Source organism: Doryrhamphus excisus, linkage group LG20, assembly GCF_037039965.1.
Source record: "Doryrhamphus excisus strain RoL-2023G ecotype Guam linkage group LG20, RoL_Dexc_Guam_v1.1, whole genome shotgun sequence".
Lineage (NCBI taxonomy): Eukaryota > Metazoa > Chordata > Actinopteri > Syngnathiformes > Syngnathidae > Doryrhamphus > Doryrhamphus excisus.
Window position 1 is genome coordinate 5173595 of NC_136376.1, and position 20343 is coordinate 5193937.

The following is a 20343-nucleotide window of genomic DNA, read 5'->3' on the forward strand; positions in this document are numbered from 1 at the left end:
TGTCCCGGCTGATCAAACAGCTCTGGTCCATTGTTCAGTCAGCTGCAAAGCTTCACCTCAGGGACATAAAATGAGGGATGCCTCCTTTCTCTGTCTCTCCCTCAAACACATACACACACGTCGGGTTTGAAGACGATGACATTTTTCACAGAGAAAAGCGTCCAAATGGCAGGTGTCAAGGGCCGTCAGTCTCTAGCAAAAGATGCTAGAAGGCAGGCAAGGCAGGCACGCAAACATGCACACACAAAAACTCCAACTGCCAGTGTGAGGCACGTCTGAAAAGAGCAAAGCCTCACAGTCAGTCATGTCAATCGTGTTGCAGGACGGACTGTGTGTGTGTCACACACACACACACACACACACACACAAACATACACTAAAGACCGAACATACATATGGCATTTCACAGGGACTCATTGGCTTGGGTGGCAGATGCAAATGACAAAAAAGAGGGGGCAGAAGAGGATCCCCAGTGAGACCCAACAGGACAGCTCATTGGTGGCATAGAAGAGAATGGGAAAGCCACGAACTGCCAAGTGAAAATTTCATAAAATTTGTGAAATCATATGCTGCTTATGATGTGGACATAGTGGTAGCGTAGCAGCAAAAGCGGTATGCAAACGCTACAATAAGTAAAAAAAAAAACAGAAAAATATGTCTCATGATGCACAGAAATGAAATAGGTCAAAAAGTCATTAGGCAAGAAGAGAAGAACTCCACAGGAGTTTAGTTTAGTTTGGTGATGCCGCCTTAGAAGGGTGCCAGCGATGTTGAATGAAAAACATATGCCGATATAGCCTCACATACTGTGAAAAAGTGGTACTCAGTTCTGGCTGCTCAGTACAATATGGGAAAAAAGGTCCTGCAAATATTTTTTTTCCACTCGACCCTTGAGTGATACAACATGCCTCTGAAATGAAGATGCAGCAAACACTGTCTTTACATGCTTCTTGTCCCCTGTGCTTTACTTTCTTTCAGTCCCTGGGTGAGGCTCGGGTGCCTGGATCGGCCTCACAGTCCACACTGGTTCTGCCAGTGCATGTTCATCACTCACTCAGCCTGGCCCTTGGGAGCTAGCCCGGACACAGGACATGTCAGAGGATACACACCGCCGCCTTCACACGCAGTCATGAATACACTCTGCACCCGGCTGTCCTGCAGCTCCATCAGCTAGCCAATAAAAAAAAAAAAAAAAAAAGATCTCATCCCAGAGTGTGCTTCAGGGCGACAGGGTCAAGGGCGTATCGTTCCAGTTCCAGATCCAGGCATGTGTCGTCCTGCAGCTTCATGTGTCGCTCTCGGACAGTTGAGGCAATCAAGGAGAGGATGATGACTACTTCTTGAAAGAGAGATGGCCTGCCACTTTTTAAAGTCAGCCGGGGCACAACTTGAGGCAAAGACATGAAGACGACGGTGCATGTCCAAAACAAACGTAACCAATCCATGAAACAAAGCGGATCAAGTACAGTAGAAAAATATGTTACAATTCAAAATGAGTGCACTTCCATTGGCTTTCTGGGAGCTTTTTAAAGAGTGGGATGGGGAGGTTATCAGGGTCATTTGGCCTCTTGCCTTCAGGAGTCACAGAGCAAGTGGCCAAGAAATCAGTCATTTTTACCGGCCTGGAGCTCTCATGTTTGTGTGTGTATCATCACCATTGCCCAAAGACCTTTCTGACCCAGCCCACATCCGCAACTCCTCCACCCGCCATATTTTTGCCCTCTGATATCATTAGCATCAGCTTGTTAGGGCCAGACACTGTCAACTTGTCATTCTTTCTGCACACAGCCCCGATAACACGCTCACACACAAAGTACATCCTCTGTGGTGCAAAGAAACTAAAGACAGGGCTGAATGACACCAGCAACTACGATGTGAGATTATTTTCTTTAGAGGAAAGTGAAGACAAACACTCATAAGTGCAGACAATTAACTAAAGAAACGCAATAGGATCAAGTGAGGGGGTCCAATTTTAAAGGCTACTGCAATTAGGGTGATGTTCTCCTAAAAAAAAAAAAAATCGATTTTAGCTAGTAATGATGGAGCAAGGGACGCACAATGCTGAGCGTGTGCGTCCGTTACCAATTAGCCCAACACAAAGATTCACAAAGTGCCCACCCCTCGTCGATCCCACCCACACAGACTCACACAGAGGCACATCTGCACCGGTTGTTGCACTGCCTGAGCTGTTTTATGAGCTTTGACAAAGCCAGTGTGTGCTCTGCCAGTCAGCGCTAAAGCACAATGACAGACAAGGTCATGCTGCTAAGAGCCACACACAAAAAAAAACCCCACAAAGGTTAAAAAAAAACAAAAAAAAAAAAGTGGTGCTCTTCTTTACGGGTGTGTCACAAACTGACATCCAGCAGGAGGTCGTCATATTATTGGGGGCCATGCTGCACGGCGAAGAAAACTAATGTGGATGCAGAAGGGGGCCGTCGCGGGCACAGACAGACCTTGTCAGAGAAATAATAGCCCACGCTGCCGAAATGTCCTGCGGGATACTGCTCATTCCTCAAGAACTTGTTCAAGTATAATCATGTCATGTAAAAGGTGTTATAAGCCTAACAGTGAGATAAGGAGTCCAGGTCTAGCAATTTTTGCAACCTAATAAACTGTGATTCGAGTGACAAGTTCATTATTCAAGTCATGGGCATGTAGCAAATCAGCTGTATCTCATAATAAACACAATGTTCCGAATAATATAAATAAATCCTTTGAACTTGTTTTGTTTCTTTTTGCCTGGCTGCATACAATCGGTTGATTTTAAAGGCCCTTAAAACTACACAAACGCACACAAATATAAGTAAGGATTGCCCACAGGCTGCCATTTCTGGCCGTCATTCCAGCTGAGCACTGAAGCAGAAGGACAGACGGAGAGGGTGGCGAACACACACTGAGACAGGAAGCAGACGGTGCAAATGAAGCTGCGGCCTTGAATGGACTAATGGTGAGGCCCAAGAGTGCAGGCCATGCACTCACGTCTATGAGACATTATTTACAGTAACAACGGTCAGATTGACCCTCCCATTAAACTCTACAAGTGTACCAAAAATGATGACTGTTGAGAAGAAGCACTGTGTCACAAAGCATTCTAGAAAAAATGGTGACTTAATTGTAATGAAGGCAGTCCCAGCGAGCCCAAGACCCCATGCTGCTTATCTCGCTTGCATAGTTGTTATTGCATGTCACTGACATCATTGCTTATTGCTGGGGTAACGAGGCACGCCGAGGTCGGCTGCGGGTCAGTCAGCAGGGAAGAACGACGGTCATAGTTAGCGGCAAATGTAGCGCCAAAGGAGCTGTGCACCCCAATCATTATCCACCACTGAGGGACCGTGTAGTGGTCTGAACTGGCAGGGCAGCATTCCCCTCTGGATATGTTCATGGTGTCTTGATTAATGAAGGTCGGCAAATTAATTACTTGACAAAAGCGCTTAAATTATTATTAATTGAGAATAATTCATATTTGAATATTATATTATATATCATATGTGACTTTTTGTAAGTGGCATAATGAAGTAGTTTTTACTACTGCTGGGTAAAACCCCAAAAGTCCCAAACTTTTGTGCCGGTTCTGAAAAGTCAAAATAGTGCCAGTCGTAGGAGCAGCAGGAAGATAGCTTTTGCAACTCAACAGAAATTACATCTTTAATCAAAATAATCACCTTAATATAATAACGCCTCACTTTCACAGGCTGCTCTTGAAAACAGAACACAAAGTAAGCTATTAGAGCAAAGGTGTTGCTGCTGAAGTGCACATGAACCCGGAGACACGCATTCCGGTTACATGGTTTCAGGCTGCGGTCCCAATGCTAACCCCCAAGTCAACAAACAGAGAGAGAGAGCGAGACGGAGCAAAGTGAGACCAGTGGTTATTATGCTTGGACCAAACTCCCGCGGTGTTGTATGCCGAAGTGTGGACTGGGCCTTGGTTATAGACAACGTGGACCGCAAAGCGTCTCCTTAATTGGCCCAAAGCGAAACAAAGTCCAGATGGCTTTAATAGACAATATTCATTGGGGGGGGACACATTCCGATTCGCATGCACCCCTCTCGCTCTCTCTCTCTCTTGTCCATGTTTTGGCTTTTCTACATTCTTAACCCCTCTGCTCACTCGCCCTTTCCTCACTATTATTTATTATATACAGTATGTTCATCTACTTAAAGGCAGTGTCCCTCTTCAGCTCCAAATTACACTTTTCTAAAACAAAAAAATAAATAAAAGAACACTACCAGCTAGCAATACATTTATATAGTTGTCAAAATTCAAAGTTAAACTTTGTGGGGAAAAAAACAAAACAAAAGCAATGTTTGGCAGGATATAATGCCTAATGGGAGAGCTTACCAGTACGACACATCCAGTGGGTGAAAATAGCGTCTGGCAATAAGGTCAGCAAAGAAGGACTCGGTCTCGCGACACGCTGTCCCATTTCCAATAACGACCCTGCTGCAGCTAGTATTGACAAGAGAGGATATCAAAGAGTGAGATAAAGAAAAGGTATACCTTTGCTGGTAGTAACACCCAGAGTAGATTAAATAAGATTAAACAACACAGGTGGCAGTGAATTAATGATAGACATTCTGCAGTACCTGTATTTTGTCATTAGGTGGCGCAGTTTGTCTGCTTCTTTGTGGTTGCGGGAGCCATGCAGGTAGACTATGTCAGTATGGAGAATCTGACCTGGCAGCAAAGACACAAGGACAGGCTAAAAGACAAACCTGGGCAGTTCTTCTATCGACAGTAGGTTTACTTAAAGCAAGGTGTCTATCATAGAGGACCATATGGAGTATAATAGTCATATACCGTACAACCTACCAGATATTTATATTTGCTGCTGATTTGAAAGGTATATGCACATTAATAAAATGTGACACATTTTCATCCACTGTTGTCTTACCAGTCGGGGAGAGGACTGCCAGCTTACAGCCATGTGCAAAGCCAGGGTCCACCCCCATCATGACGCAGCCTCGAACTGGACACACTAACAGCCGCTGGCGTAGGTTTCGTACAAACATGGCGACTGACTCCTTCTCTGCTACTGTTGTAAGTTTGGTTCTAAAAAGAGGAACGAGAACAAAATGAAATTGATATAATGAAGTAACAAAAAAAAGCACAGTCCTGTATTATTGATGAAGGTCAGCACAGGGTTCCTGAGAATTTGACATTTCTAAATTCCATACTTTTTGTGAATACTTTTAATTTCCTTCGTGATCCATGAAAGCAGATCTATTATTTTTGAGTTTTAGGCAAACAGTGATTAACATGTTTGCCTCTTTCCTGATAACCACTAATCACCATTAATCGATTTGGTCTATCTCAGGACTAATTAATTACTAAATGGATTACGTAATCAAAACAACACCCTTGAGATGAATTGACTAAGAAAATAATTAATTGCAGCTCCAGAGTCAAGTAATTAAATTATGGAATCTTCCCAAATATTTTCCGGGATGCGTCACCCACTGCATGTGTGTGCTGACACAAACATCTTAACTGCCCTAGCGAGTGCCATAGAGAAACAGGTTGATCCATCTGTTGTTTTTAGTTATTCATAATTTTACTTTTTGAAAACTTTTTTTTTTAATCAAATGACATACACATCCATGCTTTGGTAGGAAAACCCGTCTTCATGTACCTGTACATCCTCGTGAGGAAAGGCAAAACAAGCCTTTTATAAGAATCCTCCACTGAACTCTTGATGAGTGCGTGATGCTCCTCTCTTGCATACGTCTTTGGTTTCCATCTGCAGTGGAAAATAAGGTTAACAATTGATGTCAACACAGTTTTACTGACATTCTTCTGATTAATAACATGCAGAATTAAAGTGTCTTTTGATATGCCGTGTTGGAAGAGTGTGTGCATTTTAATTGTGTCTGACCTGATGTTGACGCACCACCTGGTGAAGTTACTCTTCACACTGTCAGGAATGTTCACCTTCACTGTCAAAATCTTCAGACTCTCCCCTCTGTTGATGGCCAAAGTCTGTGCACAGACATTCAAGTAAACACCATTGATGAATTGATCAAAATCATCGGTTTACTGAACAGAATACGAGGCACACTTTTAATATGGTGTAAATTGATTAGACGTATCAAGGCCATGGTTTGTATTGCATATTTCATCTCTTTTACAGACAAAAATGTTAAGCTTGTTGATTCGGTTCCTCCTACCTATGTAACACAATGATACAAGAAACCATTCATGTTCCAGCAGCAGCTCATTTTGTATTGACATTCCAGAGCTAGCTAATTATTTTTAAAAAATATTAAAAGGTTAAGTAAAGGAAACAACATTAAGTTTTAAAAACATCACCTAAGTACCAGAAGTAATAAAATTAGGAAACATATTACGAATATTGCAAAGTGCCTCCAAAATATACACAACCATACAGAACACAAAATACCTTCTCTCTGCACTAACACACACACACACACACACACACACACACAATTGAGAGTGATGATCCTCGGGGTATGTCCCGTGGTCAGGCCTGTTGTGTTGCGTATTGTCCCCCACCCCTTCAAAGGAACTGTTACATGCTGTTAAGCAAACAGTAGTAAGTGTCTGACCTTTTCAGCGGGGAACCTTTAGCCCGCCACAGCACAGGGCTAAGAAACAAGACGTCAATCTGGAGCCCAAGTGGAAAAAGCGAGCTGACAAATGCCACCGCTGTGCCACCATCAGCGCTGAGCACCGAGGGGCCTGCCGCCCCCCCCCCCCCCACCCCACCCCACAAAGGCCCGCACGCGCCGTGTCGTGCTGCAACCATTAACCACTCAGCAGCACCCTCACACACGACATGAAAAAGCACAGCTCGTGGCATGGTAAGGGTGAGGGTAAATGCATCTTGCTTGAATTACAATGAAATTTACATTTCCCCTCTGCAGCGCTTGTCTTGACTGCAACAATATTTCTCAGGCCAACTACAGGCCCAAGAGTGAGACTGTCAAAAATAAACAATCGTAGACACAAAGCAATACGAGACGAGGTGATGCAAGGCACAGCCAGAAGTGTGTGTTTGTGCATTAAGTCAGGCCAAAAGTGACGGGTCGCGAGGTACCGGCCAAAGCCTGACGAGAGCAGACAGACCGCCACCACCACCACCACCACCACCACCACATGCATTCATTCATTCGTCCACCAGCTACCACCACCCTGGAGGGAGGGCAGCGGGCCAAGTGATCTGTCTCCTTGTCTCTCTCAGCCTTTCTTTAGAGGAATACTGTCATCAACACATCCATCCACACCATGGAACAAGTATAAACACACACACACACACACACACAGTGTTCGAGGTACAACTGGGACATCAGGATTACTTAAAAATCTCAAACAACTCAATTTTCAAGCATTTGAAAAAAATATTGTATAAAATATACTGTACATCGGCGACAAGCATTTTCGCTGATTAAAAATCTCACAAAATTTAGAGACATAACTTTCATTGGATTTCGTACAGATATTACACAGTTGTATAGAAATTAGTGAAAAGGGATAATAAATTAAATAAAAATGTAAAATAATTGATAATTTGATTGCATTTTAATTGAACGAAACAAAAACACACGTTCTGTGTCCATGTTCATTTTTCCTAAAAAATGTGATATAGTGTTGTGAAGTAAATAATTACCAAATTAGTGTAGACTTGCCCACATCAAATATATCCATCCGACCTACTTTTCCCACCAGGAGAAAAAACTACACAAGGAGATACAGAGAGTCAATACTCACTGAGGCGTTTGGTAATACAGTTGAAAATCCAGCATTTCAAGAAATGCTGCAAACGTTAGACAGTATGAATTGCCTGTGAGAAAATACATGTCACAAACACCACTTCCACAACTTTACAGACTGAAAGATATTAAAATAAATATTGCATTATTACGCATTATTATTATTTGATTATTATTATTGTATATTATGAGTGTTTTTGTCTAAAAAAAATTAGACAATATAATTTATTGTGTGTATCCAGTCATTTTTTTGATTTTTTTTTTTTATTAATGTTAAAACCTTGCCCTATCTCGTGGACTCAATCTTGCCTTTTTTTGTGTTGAGTGTCTCATGACACCGCTTTTACAGACAGAATAACTCTATGGACGCCATATTCAAAAAGATAATGTGCATTTCTATATCATTATATCATTTTTTGTGGTATTAAAACTTAAATTAGTGTACTACATTGTTTTGTTTTTTTCTAACAATAAAAACATTAAAGATTCACTAAGGTAAAGGTGTTGCCATCTTATATTATATTGTTGATAAACAAGCACAAGGAAGAATGATTCATCACAAGGGAAAACAGCAAGGCAAGGCCCACTCATCTTTACACATAGACCACACTCGCTCGGTCCAAACGTTTGGACCCTGACACTCATATTCAGCCCCTAAAAACGAACCCACAAATGCACTGTTAAAAGGGATCTAAGAACTTCAAAAATGTGATTTCATTAGTTTGTTTACTATCTTAAATTTATTAAATGATGGTATACGGTGTATAAGACTAACACTATCAAACAAGTGCTGCTTGTATGCAACAAAGCCAAACAAACTTGTTCCTCCGCACCTGTCCATCAAATAGGAGTGTTTAATTGATGAAACAGTTCCATTTATCCCCAGTCCCTCTGCAGGCAAGCCCCTGACTGGTGCGCTTAGTGCTGCGCAAGTGGCATCAAAAAGTAGTCCAGCGCACCCTCCACAAATCCATCTTGGCATACGCATAAGTGTGCCGGCTGGTAATAGCTATGAGCTAAATGCGTACACTTCAAATGGAGGCCTTAAAATCAAATATGATGGAATTAAGTCTGAGCTCAGTGTCCTTACAGATGTCAAGAGAGTTCTGCTTCAAGATGCCGACGTGTTATCAGTGGATTGTCATTGATTAGATTATCAAACTGCTCAGTCAATAAGTATTCACTAAGGCTCGTAAAAACTTTTACTTTCTCTTTAAACTGAAAATAATAATATTGAGTTTTGAATGTAGAAGAGACAGTAAATAAAATGTACATTTCTATAACACAATATAAAGTCATGTATTAAGGCCACACTGAAACATTATGGATTTTTTTTTGTCTTATTATTTTTTTCATGAAAAAGGCAGGCTTATTTGTAGAGCACCATTCATACACAAGGCAATTCATAGTGCTTAAAAATACAAAAAAATATTACTTTATTCTCACCATATTACAATTTCATTTTTTCCCAAAAAAACCCCACTTAATTGACTTTACTTTGACCATATTAAATTACATATATAATTATTATACAATAAGTACAACTTATTTTTTTCACTCAATATTACATTTCCCTTCTCCTGTCAAATTATTTTAAACTTACTGCTCATGTCAAAACTATGACATTATTGTTGTCTTGTGTTCTTTTCAGTGTGGCTTTAATGAGCCCTTTATAATACAGAATTCATACAAATTTGATTGAATGCAAATTAATGAAAATGAAAACTAGTTTTGAATTTGATTATCAATATGGTTCTTAATACATTTAAATCCAGCCTGTGAAATTCACATCAGTTTATTGCATTACAGGATTTTAAGGTTATTTAAAAATTTACTTAAAAATGGCAAATGTTTTCCAATCCAAGTGAACTGATAGAGGAGTAACTATTCTACTCTTGCGCTCTTAAGGCACCCCCCCATCATTCCCTCCAAGAAAGCAGCTGAGCTGGAGTTTACCAAAATGCGATGAAGCAAACGGGCAAGTGTCTGTCTGCACGCCCGCTCACTCACACACACACACACACACACACGCCTCCTGTCAAAACACATCCCCCACCTGCTCCCGCTTCCCGCCGACTTGACGGCTAGAAAAGGTTCATTTTAGCCGCAGTCCGACAGCTAGCAGGGTCACGGCGGTTTGTGGATTAACACTCTGTGACAAAAGCGAATCATCGAATTAAACGCAAGAGGGAGAGGACGGGGTGTGGGGTGGGGGATTGTATAGCTGAGCTTGAGTCAGCAGGGGAGGAGGGAAGGATGGAGATAAGTGATGGGCAATCCTCCTCCTTCATATGGGCTCGCTCTCTCCCTTCCTCCTACTCCTCCTCTCTCTCTCTCTCTCTCTCTCTCTCTCTCCTGGTGATGGGGTCCGCCTGTGGGCCTGGCAGCAAGAGCTGTCACAGCCGGAGAACACCTGTCAGTCACAGTGCTCTAATCCAATGGCATGTCGGCAGGGGACATGTCACATATGTTAAGAGGAGAGAACGAGGGGGACTTGCTGGATGTGTGTGTGTGTGTGATTTAACTGTAGGGCAAAGCCTGGTTGCCACACAGTGTTTGTGTGGCACAGAGGCAGCGGGTGATGGGAGCTGTGCTGACACATGAGGCCCAGGACCAACTCTGAGTAACCCACCAGTCACTGGGGGGACAGAGGGGAAGAGGGGAGGTGGTGGTGATGGGGGTAAATAAATTGGGGGGGCATGGGGCTAACTGCATCTGACGTGGCTAACATTCGACGGTGGAATGCACGAGGCAGGCAGCGATGGCAAACAGATGGCATGTGCTGGTATGGGGGCATGTGTCCTGAAAGTGAAAACACTTATGTCCTCTGTGATTTAATTTCAGAAAAAAAGGCACACTTTTATGACAATAAATAAAATTCGGTAATTTTAGTAAAAAGTAGTGCTGCTCCAATCAATATCGTGCTTGTTCACTGATAACATCCGATACTGATTGGTGGCCGATCGCTTGAAATATTTGTAAATATTTTCAACTATTACTCAAAGCTGAGATGCAGTTTTGTTGCCTTACCAAAACTGCATCAAAGTGGCCCTTGCATCCTTCCATTTTCCACTATGTGGTCCTTTTGTGGACACCCCTGGTAAACTACGTATACATAAAATCCAAAAAATAACTTTTCGTTGGATTAATATAAAATTCAATGATATTTTGGTGAATTAGTCTGCAATAAATTAAGAGGCGGACTACCTGATGAGGCTGAATGCGCTTGATGTTGCAGGTGAAGTCAAAGTAGAGCTGGAACTTGTCAACATCCTGCTTTTTTTTTTTCTGAACTCCTGGCTTCTTGTGGCCTTGGTCCGACTTCTCCTGCTCTTCTTTCTCCTTGAGAGCCGCCTTGGTCACTGACGAGTGGAGAGTCACCATGCTGGTCTCGCACCTAGACATGAATTAAAAAGGCAGATATGCAACACAGGAAAAAGACGACAGCGCAGATGTGTGCATGTGGATGTGACCTCACAATGTTTTCACAAAGCTGAGCGTTTCAGGGTCTTTGGCGATTGTGTAGGCCAAAATATGCTCAACACCTGTAGCCACCTCCTTCACAGATGACAGACCTGATGCATACGGAAATAAATGAATACAAGGAGGACAAGCAGTATAGAAAATGGATGGACGGATTTCCAAGGCCGAGGTGTGGACACAGTTTTAACATACTGTACAAGTCTCTTACCCTCGGTTCCAGGTTTAACCCATGCGCTTAGATCCAGATTGTGCGGAGACTCCATGAGAGCAGTGGCAGCCGCCTCGAGGCCGAGAGCTTTGGCCTTGCGGACTTTGGTCACCTTACAGCCTTTTTTATAAGGAGTATACTGCAAAAACAGAAGAAGAGTCAATCACATGGGTTTTTTTGTGCCTGTGTATAATTAGTTGAAGACTGTAAAACTCTGACCACATGGTCCAGTTCATCAGCGGATCGGCAGGTCCTCAGGCTTTGCTCAAGTTCAACAGTGAGGACCCCATCTTTTTTCAGGGTGTTAACCACAGACTGAGTCTTCTTTGCCAGCAAGCTATAAAAACATACACGACAGGTAACATACACACTAACACTGTAATATTATTATAGGCTGATGAAGAGAGTGCAACGTTTAAAAATAATGAAAATAAAAATTGTCCCTTGGCTCCACCTAGTGGCCAAATTTTAAAAAGCACTCTGGAAATAATAACTGCATTTGGGGAAAATGACAGTCTCTTGAATAATTATTCATTCATTCATTTTCTACCGCTTTTTCCTCACGAGGGTCGCAGGGGGGGCTGGAGCCTATCCCAGCTGTCTTCGGGCGAGAGGCGGGGTACACCCTGGACTGGTGGCCAGCCAATCACATGGCACATATAGACAAACAACCATTCACACTCACATTCATACCTACGAACAATTTGGAGTCGCCAATTAACCTAGCATGTTTTTGGAATGTGGGAAGAAACCGGAGTACCCGGAGAAAACCCACGAACATACAGGGAGAACATACAAACTCCACACAGAGATGCCCAATTGGAGATTCGAACCCAGGTCTTCCCGACTGTGAGGCCAACATGCTAACCATCATGTGGCTCATAATTATAATAATATCCTAAATTATATTCACACAGCCGCTCACCCTAGTTAACGATTACTCACCATAGTTCTTCATACACCAGCTGGACGTCCCGCACGGCATCAGCATCCATGTGGTTGATCATCTCCTTGCGATAGCGCACCATAAAAGGTACCGTGTTCTCTTCTCGCAGTAAGGTGACCACATTGCTGCACACCCATCGCTCCACGCACGTGAGGGTGGACAGCACCTGAGCGAAAAGAAGTCATGAATGCGGTTATATAATAGAATATAGATAGCGGGAAAAGATGTTATGATAGCCTTGATGCAACATTGACTTTATTAAGTATGTTAAAAAGAGTGAATGATAAATGCACACCAATTGGCAATTTCCTTCAGTCACGTACAGACATGGAAGCTACGTACAAGTTTAGTACTTTCATTTTTCTATAGCGAAAGGTCTAACCTAGCGAAATGTTGCTGTTAAAATGTGACTAAAGTTAGCCTGTTAGCTCACATAGATATAAGCGTTGCTAAAGTTTGCTTCCTCCTGTGCCACTCCATGTTATGTTGTTGTGATTGTGATATATTGCATGTACGTATTACACTGAACAAGTATGGAGTCACAGTGTACATGTAAAAAGGATAACATACACAAAAGAAGTACTTGGCTGAAAGAGCCGAAAGAGAAAGAAGACGACGACGGAGACTAATACCTCTATCATGTCCCAGTTCATATTAAGGTCCCCTTTCTCCACAGCTTGAGATCCTTTTGTCGGAACAGCAGATTTCCAGTCATTGCCTGTCTTCTGTTTCTTCAGCGCAGGTTCATCAAAGGTGAAGTCTTCCGCTTCTTCTTTCTTTGCTGTCCAGCCAGCAAACGATGTGCCTTCGTTGGCGTCTGACACAGTAAATGAAACCCTCTGTAAGGAAAAAAAACAGGTATGACATATCAACTCCTGATTAGATCTTTGTGTGTCTTCCATACCTCCTCTTTTGGCCTGACACTTGGTCCACTCTCTGCTGCTCTCTGACTGGCCGGCGATTCTTTTTTAATGTCTCTTTTGCCTTCACCTGCATTCATCTTGTCGTTTTTCCTTTCTGCCCGACCTTTGGGTGCCTTGCTTTTGGCATCAGATTTATGCAGCGTTTCTTTAACTTTAGGCACTTTGGTTGCTTTAGGCTCCTTGGCTTTTGAGGTTCTCTTGGCAGCGGCTGACTTCTCACCTGCAACCAAGGCTCTGGGGTTCTGGCATGGAGCTTTCGGCTCAGGTGGCCTCCATTCTTCTTCATTGGGGTCATCGCTACTGAAAACTCTGACCCTAGTAGGGTGTAAAAATAAGTAAAAAGTAGGATATACTGTACTGTATGAGGTATAGGAACCGCGTGGAGCATCAAAAACAGGCCAAGAGAGACATAAGCTAACCTCGACATCACTAACTATCATAATAAGGCAGCGGGAAAAGGCGGGAATTCAAAAATGTTAACCATAAAATGCTCACCGGTCATCTTCACATTCTCCATAGTCCACAATTTTGACAGTCGCTCTTGGTTGTCGATTCATCTGTTTAAGAAAGTAAACAAAGATAACGAGAATGTCATAAACCTCACAGACGATATCTGGCTAATTTGTAAGATTAATTACTACCAAGAAACGTTTGTTTATTTTGCTAATAGCGCAAACGTCAGCCAAGCTTGTTTGCTAGCTTGAACATTACCAAGCTAACTCATTTCAAATTTGGCGCGTCATGTCACCGCCATGACGACAAGCAACGACTTAGGCTCGACGTTTTCGCTTGACAGTGTGTCATGGGAAATATCACAAACATTACCTTTGTTTCTCGATATGCTCACATTAGTCACGCTTGGCAGTAAGTTGGTTAAAGGGAAACAACACGAGCAATGTCCCAACTTCATCTAATATCGAATACGAGAAGAGAGTTGGGTCTACATGCACACCAGCGCCCACTACTGGCCCGGAGGGAGCTGTAGCAGTTTAACAATACTGTAAGTGCAATGCAATATAATGAGTGGTATAAAAAAAGTGAGCTAAACTTGTACTTGTATATTTCACACACTCGAGAATTAAGTCATGTTATCATTAGTACTATTTTACTTAGTTATTTAAGTGCTTTTTGTGCAGCACTTCAGAAGCTGTTTATAATATGCTGTATATAAATGTATATGAACAAAGTGTAGTGGCCATTTTAGGATGCATTCTCATTTTGGCAATCTTTCCACTCAGGGATTACAACCTGTGAAATACATTATAACTATTTTATACAATGCAGATCATATAAAAACACCATTTCAAAATCAAAGTACCCATTTATTTAAAAATGCAGAGATGCAGCACCATAATCCTGCGTCTTACATGAACCTAAATTACATAAAATATTCAATTGTAAACAAAAATAAGCATGCAAAGCAAACTAAAAATCCACCAAATTTCCAGCAACTAAACATTTTCTGAGGCTTTCCAGTCAAGATGAAAATAAATCCCAACAAGTGTATGTTATAAACGATGTTCCAGTATGTTAACACGAGTAATATTGCACACCACACCAGGCAAGGCACATCAGATAATGTTTTTGTGCAGTATTTTCTCTACAACATATCCACAACTATTTAAATTTTGGCATATATATTTTTCTCTTTTGATAAACTGCTGCACTTGTGAACTCCCCATCTTTTGCAGTGTCAGCTTGCATAGCATCAATAAGTCACTCATAAACAGTGATTTATACATGTAGAAAAATGACTTTACAAGTGCAGGATGTGAGACAAAAATGTTTCAAGTTCAAAGTTGACCTATAAGGACAGCTGTAGGGATGGATACACACGTCCTGCAAAAAGTGCATTGCGCTGAGTGCTGCTATAGTTGACCTCTGACCAGTAGGGGGGCAGAAAAACAGAGAGAAACGAGAAAGAGGACAAATATAGAGTAAACACCCATCAACTAAACACAAAATGAAGCAGTTTAGTTCCCAAATCCTTTGCCATATGTTGCTAATGGCGCCTTCTCCTCTCATTTATGTCCATTCTGATCTCTTCTCATTAGCGCCCTCCTTTCAGACTGCTTATGTAGTCTTTCACCGTGTTTTCAACATTGGGAATCTTGTAGTTTTGTGCTGCATAGATTCCCGTACACGTTCCGACCACCACGCCAAGCAGTGCAGACGAGCGGAACCTTGCCACAATATACCCGGCCAGAAAGCCCTTCAGGAAAGGAGAAGCCAGCAGACTGCCACCCTGGTGATGAGGAGGAGACAGGAAGTTGGATCAATTGTTTAAAGTGGAAATGTGGATGCAGATGTTAAAGGTTGGGGCCGCAAAGTGGTTAGCATGTTGGTCTCACTGTCAGGAGATCAAGGTTTGGAATCTCCATGTGGGCATCAGTGTTTGGAGTCTTCCCACATTGCAAAAATATGTGTATGAATATGAGTATGAATAGTTGTTTGTATACAGTATGCGTCCAGGTCTGCCTCTTGCCCAAAGCCAACTGGGATAGACTGCAGCTCACCTGTGACCTTAATGAGGACAGAGGTACACAAAAATGAAGGATTCAAATTTAGGGGCAACTTACAGCAGGGACTCCAGCCTGTATCTCATCCTCCATACGCCTCTGGATGTCCTCCAGCTGATCCTTCAGCTCCACCAGGTCCTTCAGCTGACCCAGAGGAGTCTAGACATATTTATTTATAACATTAATACAGTAGGCCATCAGACGCTAGCTGACACAGTATAAATGTTAGCAGAAACTTGTTGCAGGCGGTCAAAAAGTTAACGATTCACTTCACATGTAGGGTAGCTATGCTTGTCTACTATTGGACCATCGATAATTAACAAGTGTTACCAAAACAAATGTTACAATGTTACACGTTTCTCCGGTATTCAACAGCGGTTGTTAGCTGGCTAAGTGTAGCTAACAATGCGGCTACATCAGCTTGCTATGTCGCCATTTTGGTTAAAGCTCACCAGCAATGACGAGTATAACGTTGTACGCTTATTCGCCCACTTTAAACACAATTAGCGTCTTTACGGCCACTAAAAACAACCGTTTGTGTACTTTATTACGTCAGGGATACCGACCTTGTCATTTGCCATATTAGCTTGGATGGACCTCTTCTTCGTCTGCCGTCCGGGTGACAATAATGGACCATACTGCCTCCTAGCGGTTACCTGTGGTATCATCAATTGATATTATCAAGATTTCTTGATATAATAATAAAAATAGTCAACATTAACCACCTTGAACATTTCTGAATATTATTTAATCTATTAAAATAACCATCCAACCGTCCATTTAATACACTATACAGGGATTCATATGAAATATTCTGCAAAAATGTCAGTTTTATGAGAACAAACTCGGAATATCCATTCAGTCATTTTCTACAGCTTATCCTCACAAGGGTCGCGGGGGTGCTGGAGCCTATCCCAGCTGTCTTCAGGCAAGAGGTAGGGTACACCCTGGACTGGTGGCCAGCCAATCACAGGGCACATATAGACAAACAATCCAAACTCGGAATAATATGAGTGAAAATAATGTCATTTTAGTAGTTAAAATTTTTTTGTCTCAATTTGAGAAAAATAAAGTATAATATAACAATATAAGGTATAATATTATACTTATTATATATTTTTTTAAATATTTTTTCAGAGAAAGTCAGTTGTAAGTAGAATAAAGTCAAAATGTTATTGGAAAAAAATCTAATGAGAAAAAAAAAGGTCACAAGTACAAGAACAAACCTGTAATATCATGAGAAAATGTTAGCCAATTCACCTGCTTTATACCACACAGCTGAAATACATTTGTTATCTTGAAATATTTGACCAAATATCAAAGTGTCCCTTCCATCCTTGCATGTTCCAGAGGAAAAAGTGTGGCCCCACCTGGTGTAAAGACTTGATCATACGTATGTCCACCTAAGAATATACAGTATCCATATCTGCAGTTGCGCTGGGAAGAAAATGTGTCTAATTAAGTGGAGTCCTCCTGTGCATACACTGTTGGTTGCTGCTGCTGGAGGCTCTGCATGAGCAAGCGTGAATAATGAGACATCAGGAAGTGAGAAAGGGTGTAAAAAGAAGGCACACGCTTGATAAATTCTACTTCCGACTATAACATATAATAACCTGCACACGGAGGAATCGGGATTTATGCAGTAAAAAAGTTTTTCCTTGATGATGCAGCCTTTGGTGTGTCACTTTTGACGGAATGCATTGTGAACTGAGCTGTGTGATGTGTGGAAAGGCTGTGAAAGTTAAGAGTGGCCAGAGAAGTAGAGACTTGACATACGACTAGTAGAGACAAGAACACAACAATACAGAATGTAATAACTTCTAAAAAATGACAAGAGGTTTTTAATCCTCGACGGGACAGAATGTCCATTAACCTCCTGATTCAAGGTTATCACCAAGTATTTAATGATGTGTCCATCTTGGAGTGAAAGACGAGGACGCACACTCCTCCTCTGGACCGCTAGCTGTGAAGAGTCGGACTTCAGGAGCGAAGCATGGAGGTACTGTATCATATTGACATAGTTGTGCTATCACTTTAAGTACTGTGTGTGCATGCACTGACTAACCACCTGTACATTCTAATGGGATCAACACAAGACAATATGATTTAACATTAGCATAGATGTTTTTGTTATGCATTGGATTGAATACTATATTGCATCATATCGACATTTTTTTCTATATGCTATATTCTGATATTGGTGCATGAAATAGACCACATCAGATTGAGTCGTGCTCCAAACAATCTCAATGGTTTGGCATTATTTCCAAGTTTCTGTAAATATGTAATTTCTAATGACTATTCAGTGCTGGTAATACTTCTAATATTAATCACACCTCAGGTAGGATCACTCGGAGTCACAAGCAGCGCATGTGATGTTTAAGTAACCAGTTTTTTCTATGTTTATTTCTATGATTGCATTAGTACGTTTTATAGTTTGCAGTTTGCTTTGTCCTTACACGACGTTTGTGCCGCATAGAAACGTGCATCTCTCCATAATGCATATCTGCTGCTGACAGTTGTAGGACTTTTATAATTGACTATTGATCGGGGTGTTTTTTATTTTGTTGATGGTATTTTTTCTATTAACATCACAGTAAAATAAGCAATAGGGTGGTGATTACATGACATTATTAATATGAGGGAAGAGCAGCTGCCAATATCAGTCGTGGGAATGAATTACTGGACGATATCAAGCAATATATAAGAATCTGCTCTCAGAATGATGCAGATTACTGCAAAATATATTTTCTATGCCGCTTATCCTCACCTGCTCAAGGGGGTATGCTGGAGCCTATCCCAGCTGTGTTCGGGCGCAAGGCGGGGTACACCCTGGACTGGTGGCCAGCCAATCAAAGGGCACATATAGACAACATTAACACTCACATTCATACCTAGAAGCATAGTCTAGATTTCCCCATCCATTGAATTGTCCATTCTAAATAAGCTTCCAAACTCAGTAATGTCCCTTCTGTGTGTTTCCTGTGTCCATGAGATATGCAGGTATGGATTGTTTTCCTCACTTGGTCGTGGAAGCCAACTCTCTCCCAAGTGCCTCTTGTGTCATAAGAGCAAAGTTATATAGTTTCATAAGATGCCACCTCTCAGGGGGCTCGCCTTGATGCTATCTAATGTGTGATCATCTCTGCTGCTCATTCCCTTGCACACACACACACACACACACATGCACACATACTAGCTTTATTAACTCCAGCGGCAACACTGTCGTAAAAACGTCTCCCTGAGCTTCATGTTGTTTGATGGTGGGGGGGGGGGAATGGAATGGAAGGTTTTCATTTAGTAGATGCATTTCTGCGTCACATAAAACATGGCAGGTTTCTTTTTTAGTGCTTTTCTGTTGGCTTGGCTCATGTTCAAGCATTCAGCCTGCATGCCAGACGCATAACGATGCGGTACATAACTGTTGAGTGTATGCAACGAGATTGAATAAAAAGAGTGCAGGACTTGAGTGAAGCTCCCTGATGGATGACTCAGCATTGTTTTTGATGAAAAATGAATTCGGCTGATTTATTTATGCATGTTTTTTTTTCATGGAGCCCTTTTTAGTACATTCTAAAAATGCATAAACAAATACACTAACTGCATCATTAATTCTAATGAGATTTACAAAAATGTTTCCTTTATAAAGATAATGCTGTTTTAGTGTAATATCCGAGTTGTTGCGTGTGCCATTAAGGAACGGGACCAGGGAAGTGATGTATGTGATGTCAGTCAGTGAGAATTTACTGTGTTTCGCTGAGTGTTAACAGCAGCGTCTTTGGTTCGAAATATGGAGAAAGCAGTGACTGCTTTGACTTGTGGCCAACAGCAGCTACCTAGCTCTACACTGGTCACTAGCTGTCGGTAACGTTACATTGACGAGACAAAGATATTTTGTCAGCGCAGGAAGTACGCTGTCAATGCTAATATGGGAGTATGTCTAAGATGCCTTATTTTCTATTATTACGTCTCCTATATTGGGTTATATGAGTGTAAAGGTGACTATAGGGGTGTTATTTGATGTCTAGAGGGCTCTAATAATGTTGAAAAAAAACATCAAAAAGGTCGTAACTACAAAAATATTCCACATGAAATATGATCTCAGGGAAGAACTAAATTTGAAACACTTATATGCTAGGACTACGTTAAAAAGCCATAGCATTTCAGTATGTGGAATCAAACTATGGAATGGATTGACTAAGGAAATCAAACAATGCACAACGATGAGCCAATTCAAGAAACAATACAAGCAGTTGATGTTTGCTAAATACAAGGATGAAGAGTATCGTGATATATATATCACGATATTGACAGCTACTATTATGTACCCATTATGTCATTGTATGATCATATGACATTGTACTTCGGTACGGGACAAAAAAAAACAAAAAACTTATATTAAAAATATATTAAGAAAGCAGGAAGTGAACAAATGTAACAGTTACTGATTGTAAAAGTACCAGATGGAGGGGTAGGATTTAATAAGCTTTGCTTCTTCCTACTCCTTTTGGACATGTGGAACTGTGA

The 20343-nt window shown here is 41.5% G+C and overlaps 2 protein-coding genes across 2 annotated transcripts in view; both read right to left on the reverse strand.

Annotated features, from left to right (window-relative positions):
• Positions 1-14261, reverse strand: part of srbd1 (S1 RNA binding domain 1) — a 32088-nt gene extending 17827 nt beyond the window's left edge. Inside the window, exons 1-14 of the mRNA XM_058058835.2 lie at positions 14123-14261; positions 13793-13854; positions 13279-13612; positions 13007-13213; positions 12374-12540; positions 11648-11765; positions 11429-11567; positions 11216-11312; positions 10945-11134; positions 5883-5986; positions 5640-5747; positions 4902-5059; positions 4594-4684; positions 4349-4456 (exon numbers count right to left, since the gene is read on the reverse strand). Of these exons, the coding sequence (XP_057914818.2) occupies positions 4349-4456; positions 4594-4684; positions 4902-5059; positions 5640-5747; positions 5883-5986; positions 10945-11134; positions 11216-11312; positions 11429-11567; positions 11648-11765; positions 12374-12540; positions 13007-13213; positions 13279-13612; positions 13793-13854 (1883 nt within the window). The 5' untranslated portion in view covers positions 14123-14261. The remainder of the gene's footprint in view (positions 1-4348; positions 4457-4593; positions 4685-4901; positions 5060-5639; positions 5748-5882; positions 5987-10944; positions 11135-11215; positions 11313-11428; positions 11568-11647; positions 11766-12373; positions 12541-13006; positions 13214-13278; positions 13613-13792; positions 13855-14122) is intronic.
• Positions 14262-14604: 343 nt separating this feature from the next.
• LOC131108084 (SLC35A4 upstream open reading frame protein-like) lies at positions 14605-16495 on the reverse strand. Its single transcript, XM_058058839.2, has 3 exons — positions 16383-16495; positions 15877-15975; positions 14605-15542 (listed from the first exon to the last, which is right to left on the reverse strand). The coding sequence occupies exons 1-3, from the start codon at positions 16482-16484 to the stop codon at positions 15348-15350; spliced, it is 396 nt and encodes a 131-aa protein (XP_057914822.2). The 5' UTR covers positions 16485-16495; the 3' UTR covers positions 14605-15347.
• Positions 16496-20343: the final 3848 nt, after the last annotated feature.